This window comes from Marmota monax, unplaced genomic scaffold (assembly GCF_021218885.2).
Source record: "Marmota monax isolate L192 unplaced genomic scaffold, Marmota_monax_Labrador192_F-V1.1 WCK01_AAM20220418_F8-fsc00045, whole genome shotgun sequence".
NCBI classification, from domain to species: Eukaryota; Metazoa; Chordata; class Mammalia; order Rodentia; family Sciuridae; genus Marmota; species Marmota monax.
In genome coordinates, this window is record NW_026692132.1 from 12268013 (window position 1) to 12292915 (window position 24903).

The following is a 24903-nucleotide window of genomic DNA, read 5'->3' on the forward strand; positions in this document are numbered from 1 at the left end:
ATTCAGTTTAAACAATAGCCATCTGAAGTCTTCTTACCAAGTATCCCTGTGAACCATTCTAATCAATGTTCTGTGATCAACACAGATCTGTCTCTTCCATGAAACAAAGTAAGGTAAACTAACCTATATACATGAGGACCTTACCAACTTTATAGAGATAAGGTTTGTTATAAGCAAAAAAAAGTACACAATAGCAGTAATTATTATCAATTATAAAATAAAGGCAACTAACATCTTTGGTTGATATTATGGAGAAGAAATTTGCTAATCAAATTTTACAAAATTAAGTTACTGGATCAATCCAGTGAAGACAGTTTTATTCTTTTCTCTACTTTTTAGATGGGGAAGCTAAAGCTCAAAAAAGTTAATCAGCTTTAGTTCATTTTTCTTGAAGTGCCAAGTTTTTATTTCAAATTTGTATAACATAGAATATCCTGCTAAATATGGTAAAGCATCATATCACACTCTTGAAAGGCGTTCACAAGCCATCTTTCTGTCTGAACAAATAAAGAGTCCTAAGCAACTTAGCAAGATCCTGTCTCAAAAAATAAAAAGGAGTGAGAAGGTAGCTCAGTGATAGAGCACTTGCCTCACATGGGCAAGGTCCTAGGTTTGACCCTTAGTACTGAAAATATTAAAAATCAAATTCTAGTGGCTTACAGTTGCCACAAGAATTCAGCTCCCAATACAGCCATTGCCAGAGAAGATTTTTCCAGTAGTCAGAGACTCAGATTAGCAGCTGTCAGTAGTACATGAAAAATCATTTTTGACCATGCTCTGTTGGGTCTGTTGACAACAGGAATAAAAGTTAAAGTGTGATCTACTAAATTCAGAGCCTAACTCTATAAATCGAACTCTTTCCAATAATTCTCATCATAAGTCCAAAGTATCACAGATTAAAATAGATCATTACCTCAGTTGAGGGGCAAAAAATTTGTAATTTATAATATTTATAATCCTGCTAGATTCTCTACACCATTTACATATGAGAGACTGTAGTAATGTTTCACATGAATAAAATCTAAGGCTATAACATGAATTGTGACAATTCTCTATAGATTTTTTTCTGGATACTACATAATAAAATAATTCTATGTGTAAGGCATGTTTAATATTAACTCAAAAATGTTCAGAGACAGGACCAAACCCTACTATGGTCAGAACAAAGGGAGATTTACTGGGCTCCATTAAGCCTTCCACATGAAATCAATATAAAAAAATAAAATCAAGTTCTTCTTTGAAATGACTAATATTATACTCATTTCCACATTAAAACCATAAAAGAATGTCATATGATTTCTATTAAAGTCATTAAAAACAAAAACCATTGTCTTGAAAAACATTTCCCACAGAAATGAAAATTATCCTTCAACATTTATAGACAGTATTTCTCAAGTCTCTTTTTTTTAATCTCCAATTAAACAAGTCAGTGTTAAGTACCTACTGTATGCTGGGGAGCTTTCAAACTTAAGGGAAGCATGTTAACTAGGCTGGATTTGAATTGGGGAAGTTGGGCATAATTGAAACATCTTTATAATTACTCTGTATTTTATAAAAATGTTTATTCACTAAACATAAAGAAAATGAAATAGTTCATAAAAGAGTCTTCAAAAGAGCAATATGAAGGACTTCAAAGATGACTGATCTGAGCCACTGAAACAGGGTCTCACTGAGTTGCTTAGCGCCTTGCTATTGCTGAGGCTGGCTTTGAACTCGCGATCTCCTGCCTCAGCCTCTGGAGCTGCTGGGATTACAGGCATGTGCCACTGTGCCCAGCTTGAGTCACTGAATTCTGATCTTTGCTGTGCCACCAAGGTGCCCCATCTGTGGAAAATGAGATCTTGGCCTGCTTAAAGTCAGCTCCATTTCCTAAAATACATAATAATCTGATACATATATTTGTTTACATACATATATGTTTTTCCATAATGTCTTGTCATTAAGGACTCTGACATGGAACTCTACCTATGTTTTGGAGTCAGAATCTATGTAGAAACAAGTGTGAAAGGAATAGATATGACACAATCAATTCCTTCTGGGAGCAAGGAGAAGATTTCCAATAGGATCACAGAAATATAGAAGTAATTCATTCCAACAATGTCCAACAAAGGGTTATAATCCATCTTGCTCTCTAATAATGTCACTCTAAATATATTCATACAGTGGAAATTCTAGTTGGCATTAATTGTTCCGAATACCTGCTTTCCACTCATCTTCTAGTATTTAAACCAGCAGTGTGTTAGGAGATAAACCAAACATTCAATTAACTCTCTGACACATGTAATATGCTGTAATATGTCTGGGCTGTGATACAACTCATATACTATTAGACAAAGAACCTTTAAATAAATACATTCGTGAGAACTGTTTATAGATAATTCTTCTAATCTCCAACTACTCAAACAAGCAGGACCCAGTGCTTCCTGTCCCTTAGTTCAACAACCCCATCGTTAAGCTTTTCTAATGCTTCTCACAGATGCACCATTCTTCCTTCCCACACTGGAACTCACTGAGCGCCTCACTTTCCATGGGATCAGGTGTCTCAAACTCCATGGTGCGCACAACAAAAGGAAATGTTTGTGGTCCATGGATTCTATCCACTTCAGCTAAAGAGTATCATCTGGTTGGGAGGCTAGGGCCACTTGACTCAGCATTTTCCACTCTGGTTTGCCGTGTGGACAAGCTGGAGAGGTCACTGAGTGCAATGAAAGAATCTGCACTTAACTGACTCCTCATTCCAGCAACAAAGTGTCATCTGTAAAATTAACTTTATGTACCAAGTAGGAAAATACCAAAGCAAATGGGTTTAAAGAGATAAAAAATGTTAAATGTTAAATGTTATGTTAAAGGAAAATTGACACATATTAAAGGAGAGATGCCTACTTTTAATTTGCTTTTCGCTTTACTTAACTAGGATTAGTTAGCAGCTGAGAAACAATTTAGTGCTAAGAACATCAGGCAGATAAATACACAGAATCACCACCACAGACAGACCAAGTGCAATAATCTTTATGCTCAAGACTTTATTGGTTTCATTTAACCACAATTTCAACCTCTCAGTGAGTAGGCAAAGTAATAATACCCTACTGGATACTCCCAATTGATCTGTCCAGCAATTGACATATTTACAAAACAAAATAAAATGGGTGTTACTGCTCCTACTACTGCAATGTTAGGTAAACTAAACCTTCCAGTGAGAAAGCAGTAATCCACACACAAACAAAATTTACTGCTTTTGGATGGGCCAGGAAACTTGGAATACCCTACATCTGGGAAATAATTTCTCACAAAGTTCTGTAATTCAGCTTTATAGATATCATTGAGGAAATGAAATATTGTATAGTGAAGATTAGAAGGAAAATGTTTCATTTCAGCTCCACACTCTTAGACTTCCTAACTCTTGTGACTGGGTGTGAAATCACCTCATCATTTGTCTCATTTGTAAGCAGGTGTTAATACTAGAATTCAACTCACAGATTGCTTGTGAATAATTTTTTAAAATTGTTTAAATTTGTTCTAATTTATTATACATGAAGGTAGAATACATTTTGACACATTTTACATAAATGGAACACAAGTTCTCATTCCTCTGGCTGCACATGTGCAGTCACACCAGTAGTGTAATCATCCATGTATATAAAGTAATAAAGTCTCTCATTCTCAAAGATGTAATAGTTCAATGAAAGTAATTGCTATGTATCAATTATTAAAATCAGCTTTTGTTCATTTTTTAAGACTCTTTCAAGGACAGAGACACCACATTCTTATAATGTTCTTCCTTTTTCTGTACCTTCTCTCTCAGTTTCCGGTCCTGTCATGTTTTTTTCTTTCCCAACATCAAACTTAGAGACTTCTCAAATTATAAAGGCCCTAGGTCCCCTTCACTTCTCACTCTATTTTTTTTTCAGGGGTATCTAATCTACTATATCTTGATTTTAGTTAACATCTGGAGGACTAAATTCCCAAATGCACATTTCTACTTTAGATCTGAGTACATACTTGCACACTCAATGTCTCCACTTAGATGCCTGGGAGAAACCTCAAGTCAATTAATTATGAATAAATGATCATCTCACCATCATTGCCATCCACATAGAAATGCTGCCTATCTCTGTGTGTAGTCCAGCAACTACTCCATTATGTAACCTGGAACCCGAAGAACATGGTGAAACCTCCCAGTCCACATTTTGCATCGTTTGAGCCATTTTCTACTGTCTCCATTCTACCCCTGAGACAACTCTCTCACATCTCCTGGTTTCCACAACCACAGTCACCTTATCCAGTAGCCTCTGGGATTTGCCAGTAGGCAGTCTTGGCTGCCCCAATCCACACATGACATGGAGTGATATTTAAAAATATCAGTGTATTACTCTCCTGCTTACAGCTGTCCATTGCTTATTGGCATCATTAGCATAAAGAGTAAAACACTATGGACCATTACAAAACTGTGCATATGACCTCTGCCTCCGTGGACCTCTGTACTCCAAACATATAGGACCATTCTTCCTCTGAAATGACTAGATCTTTCTCCATCATCAAGACCTTTATTCATTCCCATTCTGTTCTCTCTTCTGAAACATTCGAAAGCTTTTTCTTTCCCATCATTGTATACACGATTACTAGCTATTTCTTTCTCCTCATTTTGCTTAACCAAGACTTCCTGTGGATGGCATTTCCTGATTCTCTGAACAAAGTACATTAATTATATCCTTGCAGAGCATCCTGCACTTCTGCATCCCGATCCTCAGTGCATTTGTAATTACTTTAGTGTCTGTTTTTAACAAACTATGATAAGGGACCTAAGTGCAAGGATCATGTCTCTCTTGTTTACAGCTGCATCCCTTAATCTTATCAAACAGTATGCTTGCCACATGTAGACCAACTGTGAAACTGATAAATATTTGCAGAATTAACACTAAAATTATCTGGTTTATTCCTTGATCTGAAAATTTCTCACAACTAGTAGCAAAATGCACACACACACACAAAAAAATTTCTAATTCAAGGCAGACTATGATAACTTACTAGAGGAAATAAGTATAAGAACTATTCAATCCTATAAGAGAGGGGAAAATGAATTCTGGAAGGAAAATGGATATCTAAATGAGAAAAGACTGTATAAAAAAGGCTTCTTTCTAATTCTGGGATATGAAATAAGCCTTAGAGAGATTTTAAGATTTCAAAAAAGGCAGAGGTTTTAAATATTCCAAGGAAAAGGAAAGGTTTTAGCAAAGGCAAGAATGGAATCAAGTGTATACAGAGACCAGAAAACAGACAACTGTGCCTGACAGTAGGATATACTAAAATGTAGCAAATGGTTAACTTGGAAAATGCTTTCACTAGGAGGACTGTCTGGGGTTGTGCGTCAGTGGTATAGTGCTCACCTAGTACATGTGAGGCACTGAGTTCAATTCTCAGCACCACATACAAATAAATAAAATAAAGGCCCATCCCATTGACAACTAAAAAAAATACTGGGGGGGGGGGAGAAGAACCACTGAAGGTTTTATCATCAGAACAAGAACATGATCAAAGATGGCAAACATTTGTTAGCAGATTACAATGGGGGTGGGGAGACCAGTTAGTACACTGCAGAAGAAGAAGGAAAAGTATAGAAATAATTATGAGTAGAATGAACAGCATTGCTGGAAAAGGAAATGGGGTTTACCATTGACTAAATTGAAACTCAAAACAGAGAAAGGATGGGAGATAATGAGTTCTGTTATAGACTAAGTTTTATTTTAACATGCATATATAATGTTGAACAAGGGAGCAAAATGTGGTTCTAGGAAAGAGGATGCAAGTAAATTTCAGATTACTAGGCTCAGGGGTAATTTGATTGGTTCATAATCAATAAAATGTTAAGACAAAGGCTTTATGAAATTTAAAAAGTTTTTCTCACAAAACATTTTTTTAAAATGAAAAATACCAAAGATAATAAAGTTCTTTTATAATGACTGACCGAATTTCCCATATCTCTTGTGTCTAATTTTTATTTTATTTAGATATTAGAAACAAAGCTGCTAGTAATTTTACCATAATCTCACCTTCTCTGCAAAAGAAGTCAATTTCCTACAATTATTGGAGAGAAAGGAACTCACTTAGCAAGTAGACTTTTCTTTACTCAGTAGAAGAATAATATCATTTGTGTTTAAAAGAATTCCAGTCTTTGGAATATGTAAAAATCTAAAGTGAAGTATGAAATATTTTAAAAGATTATTCTAATTTCAAAAACGTTAGCATCTGAGATTATGTTACCTTGAATTATTAGAATATCTGAAGAATAATAGAAAAATAATACTTACTTTTGCTGCACCTATTTGTTCTTTTCGAAATTTCTCAAGTGGTGCAATTAGTACATCATTAGCATTTTGAATCTGAAATTAAAAATGTGCATATATTAAGTTCTGTATAACTTAATGCCAACAATATTGAAAAATGGCTCCTTTATTCAACTTATTGAATATACAGTTTTTGTTCTATTGTCTGCATCTATAAAAATATTTTCCATGTTGTACAGTATTTCTCCACTTTATAATTAAGCTGTTTTCACATATTATTCCACTTGATCCTAACAAGAATGTGAGTAATGTGAAAATAAGCACTTATTGTGCTGAAATCGTAGCTTGTATGTTTGCATTTCTGCTCCTAAGATTTAACTAAGAAACGGTACATTAGGTATTAAATTTACAAATACCTTTAATTACACTGGTTTAATGTAGCCAGTTTAAGCAATGATTTAAAAATGAACCACACAAATGCTCATCCATATTGCCATGAGCATGCTAGAATTCCACAGCTGCAAAATAAAATAAGGTTCATTTTCCCCCCTATTTAATTAGATTCCTCACACTTGGGATTTGCCTGAGCTCATAATATTTCCAACCTGAATAAAAGAGTATGTTATTTTACTTCACTGAAAAATATTTTAGTTTCATGTTTCAAATTGGAATTCACTTAAACTTTAAAACAGATAGAACTTTCGATATAAGAATACTGAAAGGAGGTATAGGAAATAAGGGCCAAAAACTAGATGCAATGGCACAAAAATTTTCTAAGGATAGCATTACTCTGAAAGAGGATATTAATTTTAAAAACAAAATAAATACCACCTTTAAGGAGCATTCAAGTAAGAATGAAGCCCAGTTAACAAAAATAATAATTTGTTCTACTACTGCATACTGAGCAAATGCTAAGATGAAGAAAAAAGCTTATTTTTAAAACATAAAATTGCCCTATTTTAAAATAGGTTAAAGAGTAAATAGGAGTTATTTGAACCATTCTGATAATTTCTATAACTGTGAAATCAATCACATTCTTATAACTTTTTTCTAAGCTTGAAATCATGTAACTTTTCTATAAGTTTGAAAGCATAAATAAAAAAAATGTCAAAATGTTTTCATTTGCATATATTTTTATTTTTACTCTGGTTAATCATTAGGCTTTATTTCTTAAATGTCTTAAATCCACAACCTAAATGAAGAGATAATATATACAAAAATAGAAACTAGAATGTTGATGCCAGTTCTCGTGAACGTAGAGTTCTCCAACTTACACAAAAATGAGACAACAAACCTTATAAAGAGGACCCAAAGTACTATGCTGTGAAAACATAAAACAAATCAATACTCAAGTTCATTTCAAAGACATCCAGAGCCAACTGTAGATACCTCTGATACCCATCACCTAATTCCTGCTTGTGAGCTCAGACAAGCATGCCATCAGATCCACTGGGTGGGTCCCACAGGGCAGATATGATCGGAAGTAATAGTAAAGTAGCTCAGTTTTAATTCTCACTCTCTAAAAGCTCTTTGTGGTCAAAAACCCCAAGCACAAGGGCTCACAGAAACATACATTTTATAGATGTAAGGAACAGCTAATTCATCCTTTAAAGTTAAGTTTGCATTAGGGGAAAGGCCATATCATGAACACTTTAGTGTAATTTGGAGAATGCCAAAAATAAAGGCTACCCTTTATTGGATGTTTATTTGTTGCTTACTTCACAAACCACAGTACTTCACAAGCATGATCTAATATATTTCAAGTCAGTGGATTTAAACAGGATGATACTTCTCAAGCGGTGAATACCTCAACAACAATGAGACTGAACAAGTTTGGCACATAGAACAGTGCTTAAGTAGATGTATTTAAAACTGAGCATACCTGGGTTTTACTGGGTTCTGTTGCTTATGGCCTGTTATTTAACCATTCAGAGAATCAGCTGCATCATCTACTTAACAATTTAATTCTAAGGACTTAAGAAATAATCAATATAAAACAATTAGCTCAATGGTTTATATATATTGAATGAACAAAAAGAACATCAAGTAATATTTCCAAATACACAGATTATGAATCTCATTCCATATTTACCTATTTAATACACCTTTATACCTGATCCATTGTGCTACCCTTTTGTTTGGACTATATCTATGTGCATAATATTAGAAGGTGTTTTCCTATAAAAGTCCTGAAAGACAAATGCCCTAGGTTCTCCCATCTCCAAGCATTTGCACACATGCACATGTGTGTGTGCAGTTCTGAGATCTGTGGGGCAGGGCGAAATTTAGGTATGAGCTAAGACTTCCAGAATGTTAAAATCTACTTGAAAAGAGAAAAAAAAATCAATGTATTCATTCAACAAGTTTTGGCAGCTTGTATAATCCTGAACAATTTTGGGAAAATTGAAAGACAAAAACTGATTAAATTCTGAATAGTTAGTTAGGTGATAGATTATGCAGAAATCTTTATAAACACATTAGGATTTTGACAACAAAAAGATATATGAAAACTAAATGAGTCATGGCAATGTTTGGATGGTTGATGTCAACTGTATATACTGAAAGGAAAGAATATTCTAGAAACAAGGAACATGATGACTAAAGGTAAAGGGGCAGAACTAAGCATAGCATGCAGGAAGAAGGAATGCAACACAGAAAACGTATTAGCACTAGAGTCAACCATGACTGTGACTGCACTGACCAAGTTACAGGACTTCATATCAACTTTTCTAAAATAGAAATAGTAGAATGAACGTGAACTCTGCTGGACAGTGCCTGGCACACAGCAGTCTCTACAGAATTACTGTAGTTGTTCAAATTATCCAATAAAAACATTATTTAACTGTAAAAGAGTCTGGATAATATAAGCAGGAAGTTCCACTGAACTAAGTGAGGAAAAAAGACTGGTTAACACCAGAAACAAAGAAGCCTGAATATGAAATATGAAAACTGCTGGTTTATAAATAAAAGAAGAGTGTAAAAACTTTTTCTAAGAAGCTAAAAATATGTGAGATGGTTTTGAGAATGAAGAGACAAGTGGCTGGGAAAAGAACTCCATCCTGAAGAGGTAAAGGAGTAGATCAGGTGCCTGAAGTGTGGACAGATGCAGTTCCAGAGACAGTTCTAGGGAAGAATGGAAAGGAGCCAGCCAGTGACAGATTAACCAAAGGAGGGAGGAGAATCGGTAGGGGACATCATGGGTTGTGCTTCAGAAGCTGGACTGTGGCACCTAACAGAGTTGGGATGAGTTACGAAGTCATGTTTAGTAAGAAGGAAAAAAATGACAATGAATTTTACTTTGAATCCATTACATCTGATATGCTGGGAAGACTCAAAGAAATACTGTCAGAAAATCCCATCTCACAATGATAGAACTAATCAATATGAAGGAATTTTTCTTAATTGGGGAAGAAAGGATTAGAAAAGAGAATAGATGGGAAGATACATTCATGTCCAATGGTTTACATTTCTGCCAAAGGCCTTCTGGAGCTCTCATACAAACATCACCTAGGAATAAAGCAAAAGCCTGAGGAGACAGTAAAACAGGGTAATCAACAACCATCCTTCCGGGCAAGTATTATTTCCTATCTCTATTGCTTTATATTTCATAGTTTATTTCTCCTTTATTTCTGAATTTGTTCCAATTTCTCTCTTTTATCCCCCTTTCTCACTCTGTTAATGTGAAGCTGAACAAAAATATAAGATGTGGCAAAGATATTAAACCAAAAAAATGAGAAAAAAGGAGAGAAACATCCAAGAAAATAACAGAGATAACAACAGGAAGGATTTGCTGTGTGCTCCAGATGTGCCACAGACTCCACTAAGCTCTCCACAACACAGAGATTAAAGCCCACTTTACATGATGAGTAATGAAGTCAAACATGGAAAAATCCACTGGAAGAACATGAGCATTAAAGTCAATAAACTCAGTTTCATCTGAATCTCAGCACCCCAACTGATGATACTCAGAGTCTTCATTCCTAAACTCTTTTAAGATTTTTACAAAAATTAAAGGAGAAACAGATATATTTTCAAAAACCATTAACAAAGATTCGGCAATAGCAGGCTCTCAATAAATGTTACCATCTCCAAAGAGTTAACTGATCTGTGTTCATTCCACAGTCTTATAATTTCCCCCAAATGATTAAAAATGTAATTATTCAAAGCGAGAAATCAAAATCCAAAGTAACTTAACAAAACTGTACTCCATTCAGAAGCCTAATAGTAGATAAGCATGAACCTAATTTTTTCCATAAGCTATTATTTGTGTGGTTTTATATCCGAAAAAGATGGTCCTTTTGTGTACACTGGGTGACTACTGTTCACAATATATAGATTTCAGTTCAAAATATCAAAATGTAAATGCCAACACCCAAAGGGCACAAAGTGGATTTGAATCAGATTTAGCTGCTTCTGACCCTTGACTTTGTAAATCCCCCAAGGAATGCGTGACTTTCGTCTGTATAGTAACTGGTCAATCATGTGGATTGAATTCTTCAATTCTAAATAGTCCAGTATGAAGAAAAGAAGGTATTAAAATTTTGGAAGGATTAAAAGTTACCACTCCTCCTTTATAATAAAGGAAAATTATTTCCATAATGGCAGGAAATATTTATTAAAAATGTGAATTAGGGTACAACTCTGGTGACAAAACCTTGTATTAATTTTTAAAAATCTAGATAAAGAAAATTTGGGCTCACATGAAATTTTCTCTTCAGATTTAGAAAAAAAAAAGTTTGATGAAATTCCCTCTAAAAGAGTAATTATCTAGGGAAGTAAAAAATCAAGTCACAGCATTCAGAAGATACTAGATATCACAATATTTGTGGATTGTGTGACTTTGAATGAGTTTACTAAAATTCTTTAGGAAAAATACAAAAATAATTTTAAAACTCTTACTAGATAACAATGATAATATAAATTCTTGAAAACATTTTAGTACTTTAGAACACAATTTACTTTAATTCTTAGTTATTACCTAAACCTTTAAGCAATGTTCGTTTTATAGATATTGGTCCATATTTAAAGTTAAAAAATATTTACCAGTGAGTTCACTTATTTTCAGAAGAGAAGCAAATCTGATATGGGTAATGCTTCACGGTTCTCTATTTACCACATAGACACACTTTAACTGTGAGGTAGGTTACATTAACCCAAGCAACTAAATTTCCTGTTGCTTTTAATTTATTTTTTATTTTTTTCTATTTCAAGTGGTTCTAATAAACAGCCACAAGGGAGTGCTCATAAATCACTCAAAAGTAATGGCTAGAAATGTTTTTATGTGGTTAGAAGAATGATTCTCCAAATATGTTTATGTTGCCTTTTCTTTCCACATATACATGATAAAATTTTCCATAGACTGGATTGTAAAGTGCTATCTTATAGGAATTTTTAGTTGTTTGTGTTTTACTGCTGAGAATACTACCACAACTTGTTTGTCAAAGTAGCATTGGAAGAAAAGGAATCTGAAAAGTAATTCCCTTTACACTTTTAACTCTTAATATTTTCTCTTCCCTTCCTAGGTTTTGGTTAAAATCCAGTGTTGCTGGTGACAATCACAGTTCAGCTCATTGCTGTTAATGAGTATGTGTCTCTTTATCTTGAAACTCACATTAAGGTGCAAGAGATATTATTCTCTATGTCAAACTTTCCAAGACTGAAAATACCCAAATTTTTGATTCAAATATATAAAAAGATAGTCTGTGGTAATATCTATCTAAAGTAGTTACTTAAAAGGCTAATATAGATACAAGAAAAGATGAATGGTATAAATCACTGCACAAATAATTTCTCATTGAGATGTAGATATAGCCAATCTATATAAAGTAGAAAGATCACAAAGGTATGTAATAAAAAGAAGACTGAGCATAGTCAATGCAGAAGACATCTACAAATAGCCTCCTGTATAATAGTTATTTTTCCATTGGTATATGCAATTGGAAAAAAATAACATCAGAATTCTAATTTGGAATTACATCCAAGAATCCATCCACTGTCCTGTCCCATATTCTATGCAGTTCTTCTGCATAGATTTTTTTCTCAGGAAAAACCTCTAGTAAGGGATGAGAGTCAGGGGGCTAACCTGGGGTTCACTCATTCCTAGTCACTCATCAATTTAACTTTCCACAGCTACATGGCACAGTCATTTTCTAGGTCAGTAAACCAAACTCACAGCATTCTAATCTAGAAATCAAAGGCCAAAACTCACACAAGGTGCAAAAGAGGGGCATATGAACTGAATTTTACTGTATAATCTTCCATTTGAGCAAATTACTATTGAAAACCCTATCTTTGTCTTAAAAAAAAAAAAAAACAGTGCTATATGTAAAGCTATCTGGATAACATAGTCACCCATTTAATTCCCATTTAAATGTAACTTGCTGCTTCCATAATTGAATGTTTTGATTCTATATATTAACCCTATGTTCCACTATGAACTCCCATTGGATCTCATCTGTTTAGTAGAGAAATATGTTATAGTGAATCCCATCTTTTTCAGAAATGGAGCAGCATTCTCTGGGAGGGTACAGCAATTTGAACTTAATACTTAGGCTATACACTGAAATCTACCAAGTCTTGGTCAAGTTATTCAAATTAAGTCTCATTTTCTTTTTTGGTATGATTATGATAATATGCCTATCAAAGCCTGTTTATAAGGGATAAAAATTTTAATTTATATATAATGATCCTAAGAGTTTATTAATAAATACAAGCACGAGTTGCTTCCTATTAAATTCATTCTGTTGAACAGGCCAATAATGATACAACTAGTTATCATTTTTTAAAAATAACTTATGAAGTTGCTGCTCAAGTTTTAGTATAAGTGTAAAATTCTCACTAGCACAAACAGGATATAAAGGCTCCTGAAGAGGAAGAAAATGTGGTCACTGAGGCCAAAATGGCAAGCAAGCAATTCTGTTTCTAGCAACTATGACTGCTTTCGAATAGGAGTCAAATTAGTTTTCTATCTCTTAATACAACTATCTATACTTATGAGGTAGAGAAATGGAAATCATTTAAACAAGGAATAACTGACCATTATCACAGAATCAAGAAGAGAAAGGGATAGAGGGAAGAAGATCCCAAAATTTCATATACTATGATCTAATCATGTTATAACTCTAATTTAGACAAACTGAAATTCCAAAAAAGATGTTATTAGATCAAATTAGAATTAATATCTTGAAAGCTACTTAAAAGTGAGTGAACTCCAGGTTAGCCCCCTGACTCCCATCCCTTACCAGAGGTTTTTCTTGAGAAAAATTCTATGCAGAAGAACTGCACAGAATATGGGACAGGACAATGGATAGATTCTTAGGGGTAATTCCAAATTAGAATTATGATATTAATTCTGATGTTAAGCTACTTTTAATACTCTTCTTTTGATTTTGACCAAAAAAAAGTTTGCATTTTGAAAAACACATTTAGAGATTTTCTTTAAAGGCTGTATTAACTCAAAGGTCATACAAGGAAGATGTTTAACTTTCATCATTCAGAGGCCAAGTTCTAAAAGGTAGACACAAGAAATGCTGCTACCATAGTTCTTTATCTTTAGTGGGCTAAATAATTACTAAGCATTTATTTACTTAGGTAAAAATGTTCTTGGACACGGGTAAAGCGACTTCAGCCAGTCCACTACTACTGGAAATTCCAGGATCTACTGGACTTGTGAGCCACTTGAAGGCACTGCTATTAGATTCCAGTTTGCTAATTCTACAGAGGTAGCTAAAGATATGTCCCATAACACAGCAACCTGGAAGACTGCACCCCATGCTCAAGAAAACATACCTCCTCCCCACACCCAAACTCAAAAAATCAGACATATCATACATTTTGAGATGAGTTAATTGCAGCCTCAAGAAAAAAAAAAATCCATGTTTTATCCCCTACCTTGACTGGGAAGGGAGGGGCTCTGAGGATGAGGATGAGAGAAAGGAATTTCGGCAAATCAATGATTTATGTAACTCACTCACTCTTCATTCTCCCTCCTTAATGTCATTTCTTCTTGCTGATATTATCTACCCTCTTTGGTATTCATCACAAAGACTATCTTTGGACAGAGAAATGAAAATCACTCATCTGTTCATTTATGAACTTAAGCCAACTTCTGGTAGTTTTTGCAAGTTAATTAAAGAAAAGAAAATTCACTAAATTCCCAGAGTCATTGTTATAACAATTACATTTTAGTAGATGGATATTAATGTATTTTAATCGTAACTGTACAATATTTAGGTAATGGCAGATTGCTAAAACCTTAGGAAAAACTGAAGATATCCCAATATATATGCAATTTCTTAAACTGTTTATTGCAGTTTTGCATTAATGTGGACAGGATGAGTGTGAAAATTTATATCCGAATATATATGCAATTTCTTAAACTGCTTATTGCAGTATTGTATTAATATAGAGAGGATGGGTGTAAAAAAGGAAAAAAGGAGAAAGGAATATGCAGGATTAAGATGCATACACTGAAAGCAGAGATTGACCTAATACAGAGAGCAGTTAAGAAAGATTAGGCAAACAGGCTGGGTGCTGGTGATGTGCTGAAGCAGGCACATACATAGTGGCTCAAAGAACCACTGGGCTCATCTTTATATGAAGGCAATTAGCAAACCTACAAATCGGGTTTCTCTCACACTCAGACACACACGCACCTGAGTGCCACTGTTTTTTCTTTGACAGCACACTACTGCCTGGAGTCAAAATATGTTTATTTGGAAACCACCAATATTAAAAATAATGGTGAAAAAATACTAACTATACAAGATTTCTTAAAACTAGTTATTAAAGCATCTCTCTTAATATGTAGTTATCTGCCTATAAGTTTCCAATTCCTAATACACAAAAGAATAAATTCTTTTTAAGCATAGAAAAGAATATTTCTGTACACTTAAATTTACTTTTACACAAAGCAAGGCTTTCAAACTTCACCAGAGCGATACTGAACAAGCCTTTACTTTAGTACTAATACATAGTTCTAGCGTCACAAATTTGAATGGAAGCAGCTTCCTATGCTCCTGGGTTGAAAAAGATTCTAAGGCTGAACTTGGAAACTGAAGGAATGATCACAAAATGTTAGCTACAAATTATCACATGCTAATGAAAGCAACACTGTTCATGCTTCAAGTTATTAATACATATAAATTTGTACAACCAGGTCTTCCAGTTCTGCAAAGGTAGGGATAATTTTATTGCTTTTTCAAATAGTTGCTGATTAGTAAAGTGTCTTACATTGGTAGAAACTCAATATGCAATTGCTAAGTGAATGGAAAAAGTTTATTGTGATTGCCTTAATTGGTAATCTGTCATAAATTAATCACTCATGATATTATTGAGGATGGCAACCTGCCTACAAGAAACTAAGCATTTTTGAAAATGAGAAAAGCATTTCAATTGCATGTATTATGATAAATGCTATGTGATACAGGTAGCAATCTCATAGGAAGCTTATTGATTTTATCCTTAGGAAATGATCAGTCACAGAAAAAAAAAAAGGTAACTTACAATGGCTTCTTTAAATTCACAGAACATACACTATTGTACTGAGATATAAGAGACAAAAGGAAGGACAAGGAAACTGTGACTTAAACTTGAAAGTCTTATAGTAAAGTTCCACATGCCTTTTTTCCCCCTGAACTAGTTCGTTCTCTCTCTCTCTCTCTCTCTCTCTCTCTCTCTCTCTCTCTCTCTCGTCTGTCTCTCTCAAATTTCTGGGAAACCTACCAATCTTTATTCACATTCTTAGAGTTACTGGAAAGTCACCCACTTATGGAAATTGCCCTGTGCACTGTCAATTAGCCCACTAATATACAATAGCCCACTATTTTTGGAAAAGATTGAGCAGAGGGATCTACAAAACGTATAATATAGGGCAGTTTCCCAATGTTATCTATTGATCAGATAATGGAGAAGACAAGATGTCAACCTAAGGATCCTGAAAATTGCCAGACCACCATAAACTGTCTTGTGATCATCGGACTGATGTCATTCTCACATACCTTCCTGCCCACTCCTCATCAAGTTCCCTTTGAAAGAGGCTGAGAACCCCCAAAAGAATCTCTCACTTTAAAGATGGCCTGAGTTTTTGCTTGAATGTGTTTTCTTTGCCTTAACCCAAAAGTGTGTCTCAGTCTCAAAATAGCCCAAATTTCTCTGGAATGTCTCTGCTTCACTAAATAAATCCCCGTGTTTTGATACACTCTTAAAATTCATTTCTGCAATATCTATAAAGAACCTCACTCATCCTGAGTTGAGTTCTCCCTCTTCAGAAACTGCTTGTACCTCCTTTGGTGGCAGTATTTTAAACCCAAACTTCGCAGAAGGCAGACCATTATCATAGGAAGAACCACAGTGGGTTAAACTGGAAACACCAGTAAAATTTAATTGTGGGAGAACATCTTCCAAATTCTGCCTATTGCTTCTCCCTGGAAGTTGGTTGCACTGCTATATTGAACTGAATACTTACAAGGAAGAAGAAGAAGAAAGAAAGACCCAGCCTTGACAGATTTTAGCTGGAAAACAGGAAAGGGATAGGATGAGAGGATGAGTAGGGAGCTATAGAATATAAGATCTGAAAGCATAAAGGGAATGATAAAACAGGTTGTTCCCATAAGCGAAGTGGGGAAATAGTTCTAGAGCACAGAGACAACCATAGTTATTGAGTGCTTACTATGGGGCTCAGGGGTTCTCAGTCTTCATACCAACCCTATGAAGAAGATAGTATTGTCAGGTGCGATGCCACATGCCTCAGCAAAAGTGAGACACTAAGCAACTCAGTGTTTCTAAATAAAATACAAACTAGGGCTGGGGATGTGGCTCAGTGGCCGAAAGCCCTGGAGTTCAATTCCTGATTACCCACACCACCCCCAGGAAAGAAGGTAGTAGAACATAGTATTATCGTGCTCATTTTGTAGATGAGGAAACTGAGGACCAAGGAGACTAAGTAATTTGGCCAATGTCACTAATACCTAGTAGGTAGCAAAGCCAGAATTTGAACCCAGTGTGACTTCAGAACCTAATCTACTAACCACTCTATTATCCCATATTATACCAATTTTCTGATAATAAAGAATAGGCTACAAAAATAAGTCTTACTCTCCAATAAAGCCATATGAACTGTGAGTATAGCTATCAAAAGAAAGTTGAAAAATAATGAAAAACAAAAATAGCTGTAGAGTTGAGTGAAGAGATGGCATGTTATTTTTAAATTTTTACTTTCTAAAACTTGAAATATAGATATATTTTGCCTATTACCAATCTTTTTTGAAAGATGGTGTGCACTGCTTACTGCATCTCAAACCAGTTTTACTGCCATGCTGCTGCTGTATTTATGTGTAGGATAAAATGCCAAGATGCTCAGAATAATGATGATTTTTCTTGGCTAGTAGTATAATGCTCAGGTGAGAACCTGCATTGCTACAGGAAAGACTAGAGAGATTTCAATAATTATTCACTTAAATAGGATGATTTTCCTCATGTAATTCTGCCAATTAAGCCTGGGAAATTGGGAGGAAGAGGGTATCCTTTCAAAAAACTAACCAGTTTTACAGCCTTTTCCCAGTTCGCTTTCACTGAAAGAGGACTAACACGGGATGTTTATGTCACATACTGTCCTGATATAAATAAACACAGGAATCTTTGTAATTGGAACAGCACCAGAAGCTGATACACACACACACACACACACACACACACAGTATGTCTTTGCTATAAACTACCCCTATAGTGTCTGCTCAAATGTGAGCATTTTAAAGATCTCTGGGGGTCAGTAAGAAGAGAAAATAATCTTTTAAAATAAACAAGTTCTTAATTGAATAAGCCATCAAATTGAATCACTGTGTTGTTAAAAATAAAACCAGGAAAAAGTAATTAAAAGAGAAAACTTCAGAGCTTTAATAGTGAATTACAGAAGTCCATGAATAAGCAAAAGTTATCTAAGTCCTACAATTTTGCAAACAAGAGATATGATTTATTCTGCAAAGATTTTCTTTTAAACTTTCCCAGGCATATAAGCCCAGGCTCTTAGTCATAGCTAAGAATTACTTCCCAAATAAGTTCCATATGTTATAACTCTCGTCCCTGGTCTTTTCAAAATCCAGATCTGGTCATAAACTATCAGCCAGTTTTCCACACCATACTGCTGTCAGAATCTTTTCCTACCCAATGAAGTAAAAAACTTCTCTCAGCCATTTCTGTGAGGTCTTATGTATGTGAGATATGAGTGGCATGCCAATACTGGAGACATTCTCTTGACAACACAAGTCAAACAACATAAAAAAAAAAAATACACGCTTTTCTTAATCTGTGAAAAGGTATGTCCCCATAGAAAGCACCATCAGTTCCTAAATCATTAACATTTAACCTCTTTTGGTCCTGCCCTCAGGCCATGTGCGAATCACTTTCAGTTCACAAAATATTTAAGACTCCTGCACAAAATGAAGCTTAAAAATACCTTCCCTTCCACAGGGACTGGAACATGTAGACTCTCCTGCCCTCATAATATGCTAGTCCCCGCATGAGGCAAAGCCCTCACACCGTGCTATGGACACCCAAACCATCCCATACAATTATGAAAGATGTGAAAAAATGAAATCTCTCATTTCTCTTTTTCATTTTTCATCCTGCTGAAAAACTAAGAGACACTATGTTTAGTTGGGGGGGGGGGGGCGGGAAAGACACTATGTTTATCCAGCTTCTTGGATAATCAGTTTACACAATCAGGAAGACAACTGCTAGTTGTAAAACCTCATTTCTTATCTCAATGTTACCCAGGTCCCCAAACACAGAATCCTGACAACAAAACTATCCCAGATACTCCTACTTCAACAATCACATCCTATTTGGAAACTTTTGCTTCTAGTGAAGTCCCAAGACATTCTACCATATGAAAAGTTTAATGTATTTTAACTAAAAACTAGTCAATTTAATTAAGTTAATATAACAAATTAATAAACTAATTAGTGAAGTACTGAATGGAAAATGCATCTTTTCAGATGATTTGCAAACATGATACTAGACTGCACATTACATCCATAATAGAAATTCAGCTATGCATGCTAAGATACAGACACAAGGTTAATGAAATCAGTATCCACACCTTGAAATCTCCACCCAACTTTTGTTTTATGTCATCAGGAGAACATCTAGGTGTATCTTAATGGCCCTTTGACCTAGGTATCACAGGGGTATAGACAGACTCAACTAACTTGCACTTATCTTAAATTTTAAGATAAGAACAAACTCAACACACTACTCATGATCAACTAAGGCATTTTCATGCATCAAATGTCAGATGAAGCAAAATCCTGTCTCCAACCCAGACATTTCTGCTAAGCTTCTTATCTGTAAAGTGTTTGTCCCACTCCCAGAAGAACCTCAAACTCTCACCCTCAAAATGGATCTCAGCCTTCTCCATTCAACTGATTTGTCTTGTTTCAGTGAATGGTACTAAATTCAGACAACTGCCCATCCTAGGCTATGGCCTATACTTCATCTTCCAAACCCAATCCAGGATCTCCAGGCTGCCATAGCAAGCACCCCATTATGTGTCAGGATCTCCAGGCTGCCATGGCAAACACCCCATCATTAGTCTCCAGGATTACAACAATGTCCTCCTTGCAGACCTTCTACCCACAGTTTCAAAAATCACCCATATTTTAATACCCACAGAATGTCAGAATGAACTCTAAAAATGAAGACCATGTTACTTCTCAGTTTTGATCATCTCTCCACAATCTTCAATGTAACAGACTTTCCCTTGGGGGCATCAATGATCCTTATAGCAGGAATGTCTCCTTGTCTCCTATTAACCATTCTGCTATCACTTACACATGGGCAGCCTTCTGTCTACACAGAACATGACTTCTAAGCCCAAGTTCACACTGCAACCTTTCCCATGGTTCTCCTCCCTGGATCACTTGTTCTATTCACTACCTGAAAGAATTCTTACTCATCCTCAAACCTCAACCCAAGTGTTACTTCCTGAGTGAGCCTTCTATAACTCTCCCAATTTAAGTCTTAAGGACCTTCAAATCCCCATAGGATACTGATCATTCCAGTATCCCAGCAGATTACAAAACTCTGCAGAATGCAGTGTGTCTATTTATCTTCCCTACTGGATTGTGAGTCTTTTTGTGGACGTGCCTATACATTAAGCTTTCTTTTTATATCTCCCAGGCCTACAGTAGTATTTGAGGCATAGAGTTATTGGCTATACAATATATACAAGTCCATTGGTTGGAGGTAGGGGAAGAAGTGATAGAAGGATTTTGAAGACAGGAAGGTACAGAACAGAAAATGCCACAAATCAAATTTAAATGATAACATGCACGAAATTGGACTTTGAATTCATGTACACTAAATGTCATTTCCCTTTTTATATCCCACATTGACTCTTTCAGTACAGGGTTTCATTACATATATAAATAAAAGGTTAGTGATCTCATTAAATTTTCATTGCTTCTTTTTAAAGGTGAAGAGATGGCATTAATTTACTGCAACTTACTCTGTTTTATCAACTTTTGGAAATGAATCTTGAATAAGCAGCAGAGGTAGGGTGGGGAGAGCAAGCATGCTAAACACTGTTTGGCAAATAACCTTGCTACCCTTGTGCCAAAAATTTGTGCAAATAACCTTGCTACCCTTGTGCCTTGCTACCCTGTGCCAAAAATTCAATTAGGCTTGTAAACAACTTTGGAAGAATGAGTAATCAAAGAAACAGCTTCTTGTTGCCTTTCAGTTTACCAGCCAGGGAACTTGCTATCTCCGTTACTAAGGTACTACATTATGCACCTAGTTACAATTAGAGTACATAGGCAAAAAGCAAAGTCTAGCCTAAGCAGACTATAAAGTGGAAGAAACTTGCTTTTAGAAACTTCTACCTCTTCAGCTACTCCTATGCACGATTTGACAGCTGTATTCTTGGTGTACTTATTCAAACAATATACTACACCACCATCCCCTTTATCTTCTTTGTAACCCCTCACTAAGAACTATGACCAGAAACCTAAGGATTTAACCATTACCACATTCTAGCTCACCAATGAAATCTCATTTCTCTATAGCGTCTTTCATGAAGGACTTGCTGCCAGATTTCTAACATCTAGTGAATCTGATGACTTTTGCTGATTTACTGTAGTGTTCACTATGTTTCTGGTTCTCTGTAAGCTAATTTCCTTTGGAGCATGTGAAAAACTGTGATAATCTCCTGAGCAGAAGCTAAGTGTCATGGGTGGTCAACAAAGCACGAAGCTGATAAAAAAAAAAAATAGTTGCTTGCTCTATCTACCTACACGGCAAAACTTTAATAGGTTCTTATCTGAACTAACTGCAACTTCATTATACATCAAGTTCATATCAAGACAACATAGTAGTAATGCTTCCCATCTCGGTTTGCATACCGAGATGATAGTAAGTACAAGATCAATAGATATTTGCTTAATATAAATTATTATCCAACTAGAAGCAACGCAGACTATATTTTTCATAAGCTTTCAGGTGAGAATTTTAAACAAGTCAAAAATGAAGTGACTGCAGACTAAAGCTAGCACCTTGGAACTATGGCATGAATTAAGAACACCTCGCTCTCCAATCCCTAGTCAAAGATCTGGTTCTCCAGAGTTTCGGGCAGACAGAGCAGATTCAAATGCTCTAAGTCATGCTAGCATGCTTGCATCACTGATGGAACAGAAAGAGGGCCAGCATGACAGAAGGATGTGCGACAGTGACAGGAAAGAGTCAGAGATGAAGGCAATGTCCAGAGCTGAAAACTATGGTATGAAATTTAGACTTTACTCTATGTCAGCTGTCACAGAAATGCAGAATGTAATCATAATGACAACTAAATGCAAACTGAATTTTAAATAGGCTTCACACTTTGTCCCACATGCTGTTGTTATTCATGAAAGGGTCCTACCTCTTGAGGCTTTTAAAGACACTGTCACTACAAAGAAGCGGGAAATCCACTGAGAGTTGAAGGGAAGTTCTGCCCCCAAACTGAACTCAATTCCTGCACAAAGCAAAAAGCTACAACAAAAAGAACTATGGAAAAACCCCTTGGGTACTAGCTGCCAAGAACTTCCCATCTAATATACCCAGACATTTGTAGCTTTTATCTATGACTCTATGCAGACAAGAACTAGCAAGGTTAAAGCAACTCCTTTCTGAGGTGAAAGAGTGAGATTTTTGTGTCTGAATTAACCTCAGCGGTGCTCTGCATTTATCATGTTATACAATAACTGTTTACACAAACATGGATACATATTGATTTGTCAAGAGACTATATTTCATGGCAAATCTATAAATTATTCTACTTCCTACATTCCAAGGTTAGACTCAACTAAAAATTAATCTCGATTTAAGGGAGAACATTGAGCTTATCATAGCTACTATTGCCCCTTCTGGAAGCAGAGAGATTAAAGCCCCAAAAGATTAAAATTGCACAAATATTTGAAAGCAGGCCCTGTAGTAACACAGTTCCTTTTGCCTAGTGCAGCTGAAATAAACTCATGTCTCTTCTCGCTATCTATAATTTAATACATATTTGGGGACAACTTCTTTGGTAACTCCTCTATATTATCAAGAAGCAGTTCTATACCTTATTAGAGATGAGCTTCAAGAGAAAATATTAGAATCTTACAAGATGAATGCCTCAGATACCTTGCTTTAAATTAATCCTCCCTCTCCATCTTTGGTTAAAACTTTAAAGCACATGGGGATGGGGATGGGGAGTAACAGGGTGATCTGGATCAGTTTCCCTTCTTGACATATTCTACAATCACTTAAATAATCAAAGAAGTGAAAGCAAATTATCATTACTACTAGACTCTTATTATTAGCCTCATGAAACTTGATAATTCAGATTTATATACTATATTCAAGTGGATATCAAGGCCGTTATATTATTAGTGCTTAAAAAAAAGAGAAATCATGACCAGTATCTTGAACCACTCATGGAAGGAAATGCTCTAGGGACTGAAGAACATTTTCAAACTTTAAAATTTCAAAGCTTCTTCTTTGAAAATCCCTGCAGTAGAAAACCATTATTGACAAGAGTGTGGCAAGGACCTCGGGTGAGCTGAGGCAAAGAACAAAGAGAGAACTGCTGTGTGACATTACTTTGTAAGGAATACATCATCATTTTGTAGCAAATGTTGGAAAGGTCTAGCTGTTTTGAAAGATAATTGAGGGCATGTTTTATATATACAGTCAATATATTCTTTCAAAGGTTATTTCCTCCTCCCTAGCATTAAGTTACCTTCTTTTTAAGTATTAGGTAATTTGTAATTTTAAAACTAGTTCATATTTTCATTTTATTTAAATTATAAGTAGTAAATCTAAGGCTTTAGGGCCATTTTATATACATAATAGTTGACAGAATATTTTAGCATTGCGTCCTCCTTCTAGGTAGAGTTTGGAAGTCGTTCCAGCCCCTGATTAATGCTTTGTATCTTAGGAATCACCAATCTCTTGACATAACCAAACCCACTGTCTATTACCAGCCAGTGTTCGCTGGTGGTAGTTCACAGTTCTCAACTCTACCCATTGCTTAATATAAGATACTCATTGTATCTCTATCAGGACCTTAATCCGAAGAGTCTCACTTTAACTCCTTTCCATTTTCTTCATAGCAGATCCTGTCAACAGTGTTTCTGTTTGGCTGACTAGAAATTATAGTATATTAATTCCAAATAACTAGAAAATGGTAACTCCAACACCACTATGCTTAGAGTCACTTATATTCATCTTTATTGGATACAAAGAAAGTTGTCATTTTTTTTTAATTAAGAAAAATGACTCTGGAACTTTAAATCACGCAGGAACATTAGGACCTGATTGCTATGTGGCGTCTGGTTGGGTTTCAGTGAAATATCCCTAACCCAGCTGCTAAAAGCCAGGGGTCATGAAGTGACACTGGTCTGCTGACAGCCCAGACCTAGTTAGATCATGTGAGATGAGCTCAGTAGATCCAAGCAGCCCAGCTACAATGCTGTCAACCTGGTCAGAGAGAACATCCTCAACACTCTTGGAAGGTAGAATGAACCCTTCCACAAAGAAATTCTCAGTAGCTGCCTGGAGACCACACCAATGATGGATAATGCCATCACCAAAGCCCCACACTCCCAAGGCATGAGTCTTAGTCATAGGGGTAGCTTTACTACCAGCCCAGTCTGAGTCACAGAGTGTGATGATATCCCAGACTTCTCAATGTTGCAACCAAGGGAAAGCTGCAGCCAGGCTTCCTGGAGATTCTACACACCAGGTGGTAGTACATTCTGGGGTTGTGCCAGGGCATGGAGGTGGAGCCATTGGCCACATGCTATTGACCTTCTGTCTAGGTCTGGAGGCCCTACCAGCTCAGGCCACCAGTCCTTCCCCTAGATTTACATGAGGGACCTGGCAAGAACCTTGCCTCATGCCTTTGAAACAAATCACATGCAGGAGGTCATTAATGGAGTGACTCCAGCCCCCACACTGCCAACGCTGAGTTTGCCCAGGCCTTGGACACTGCCCTGTGATGACCAACCTTCATCTCTCTCCTCAGCAGGTGATAAAAGCTGTCTTTGTGGGAGAGGGTTTCATCATGCTGCTGGAGGGAGAAGGCAGTCCCATGGTAAACAATAGC

General features: G+C 35.8%; 1 protein-coding gene across 1 annotated transcript in view; it reads right to left on the reverse strand.

Moving 5' to 3' along the window:
- The window catches only part of Arhgap42 (Rho GTPase activating protein 42), a 265879-nt gene that overhangs the window by 107805 nt on the left and 133171 nt on the right, over positions 1 to 24903 (reverse strand). The window contains exon 4 of the mRNA XM_046466850.2: positions 6306 to 6377. Within this exon, the coding sequence (XP_046322806.1) occupies positions 6306 to 6377 (72 nt within the window). The remainder of the gene's footprint in view (positions 1 to 6305; positions 6378 to 24903) is intronic.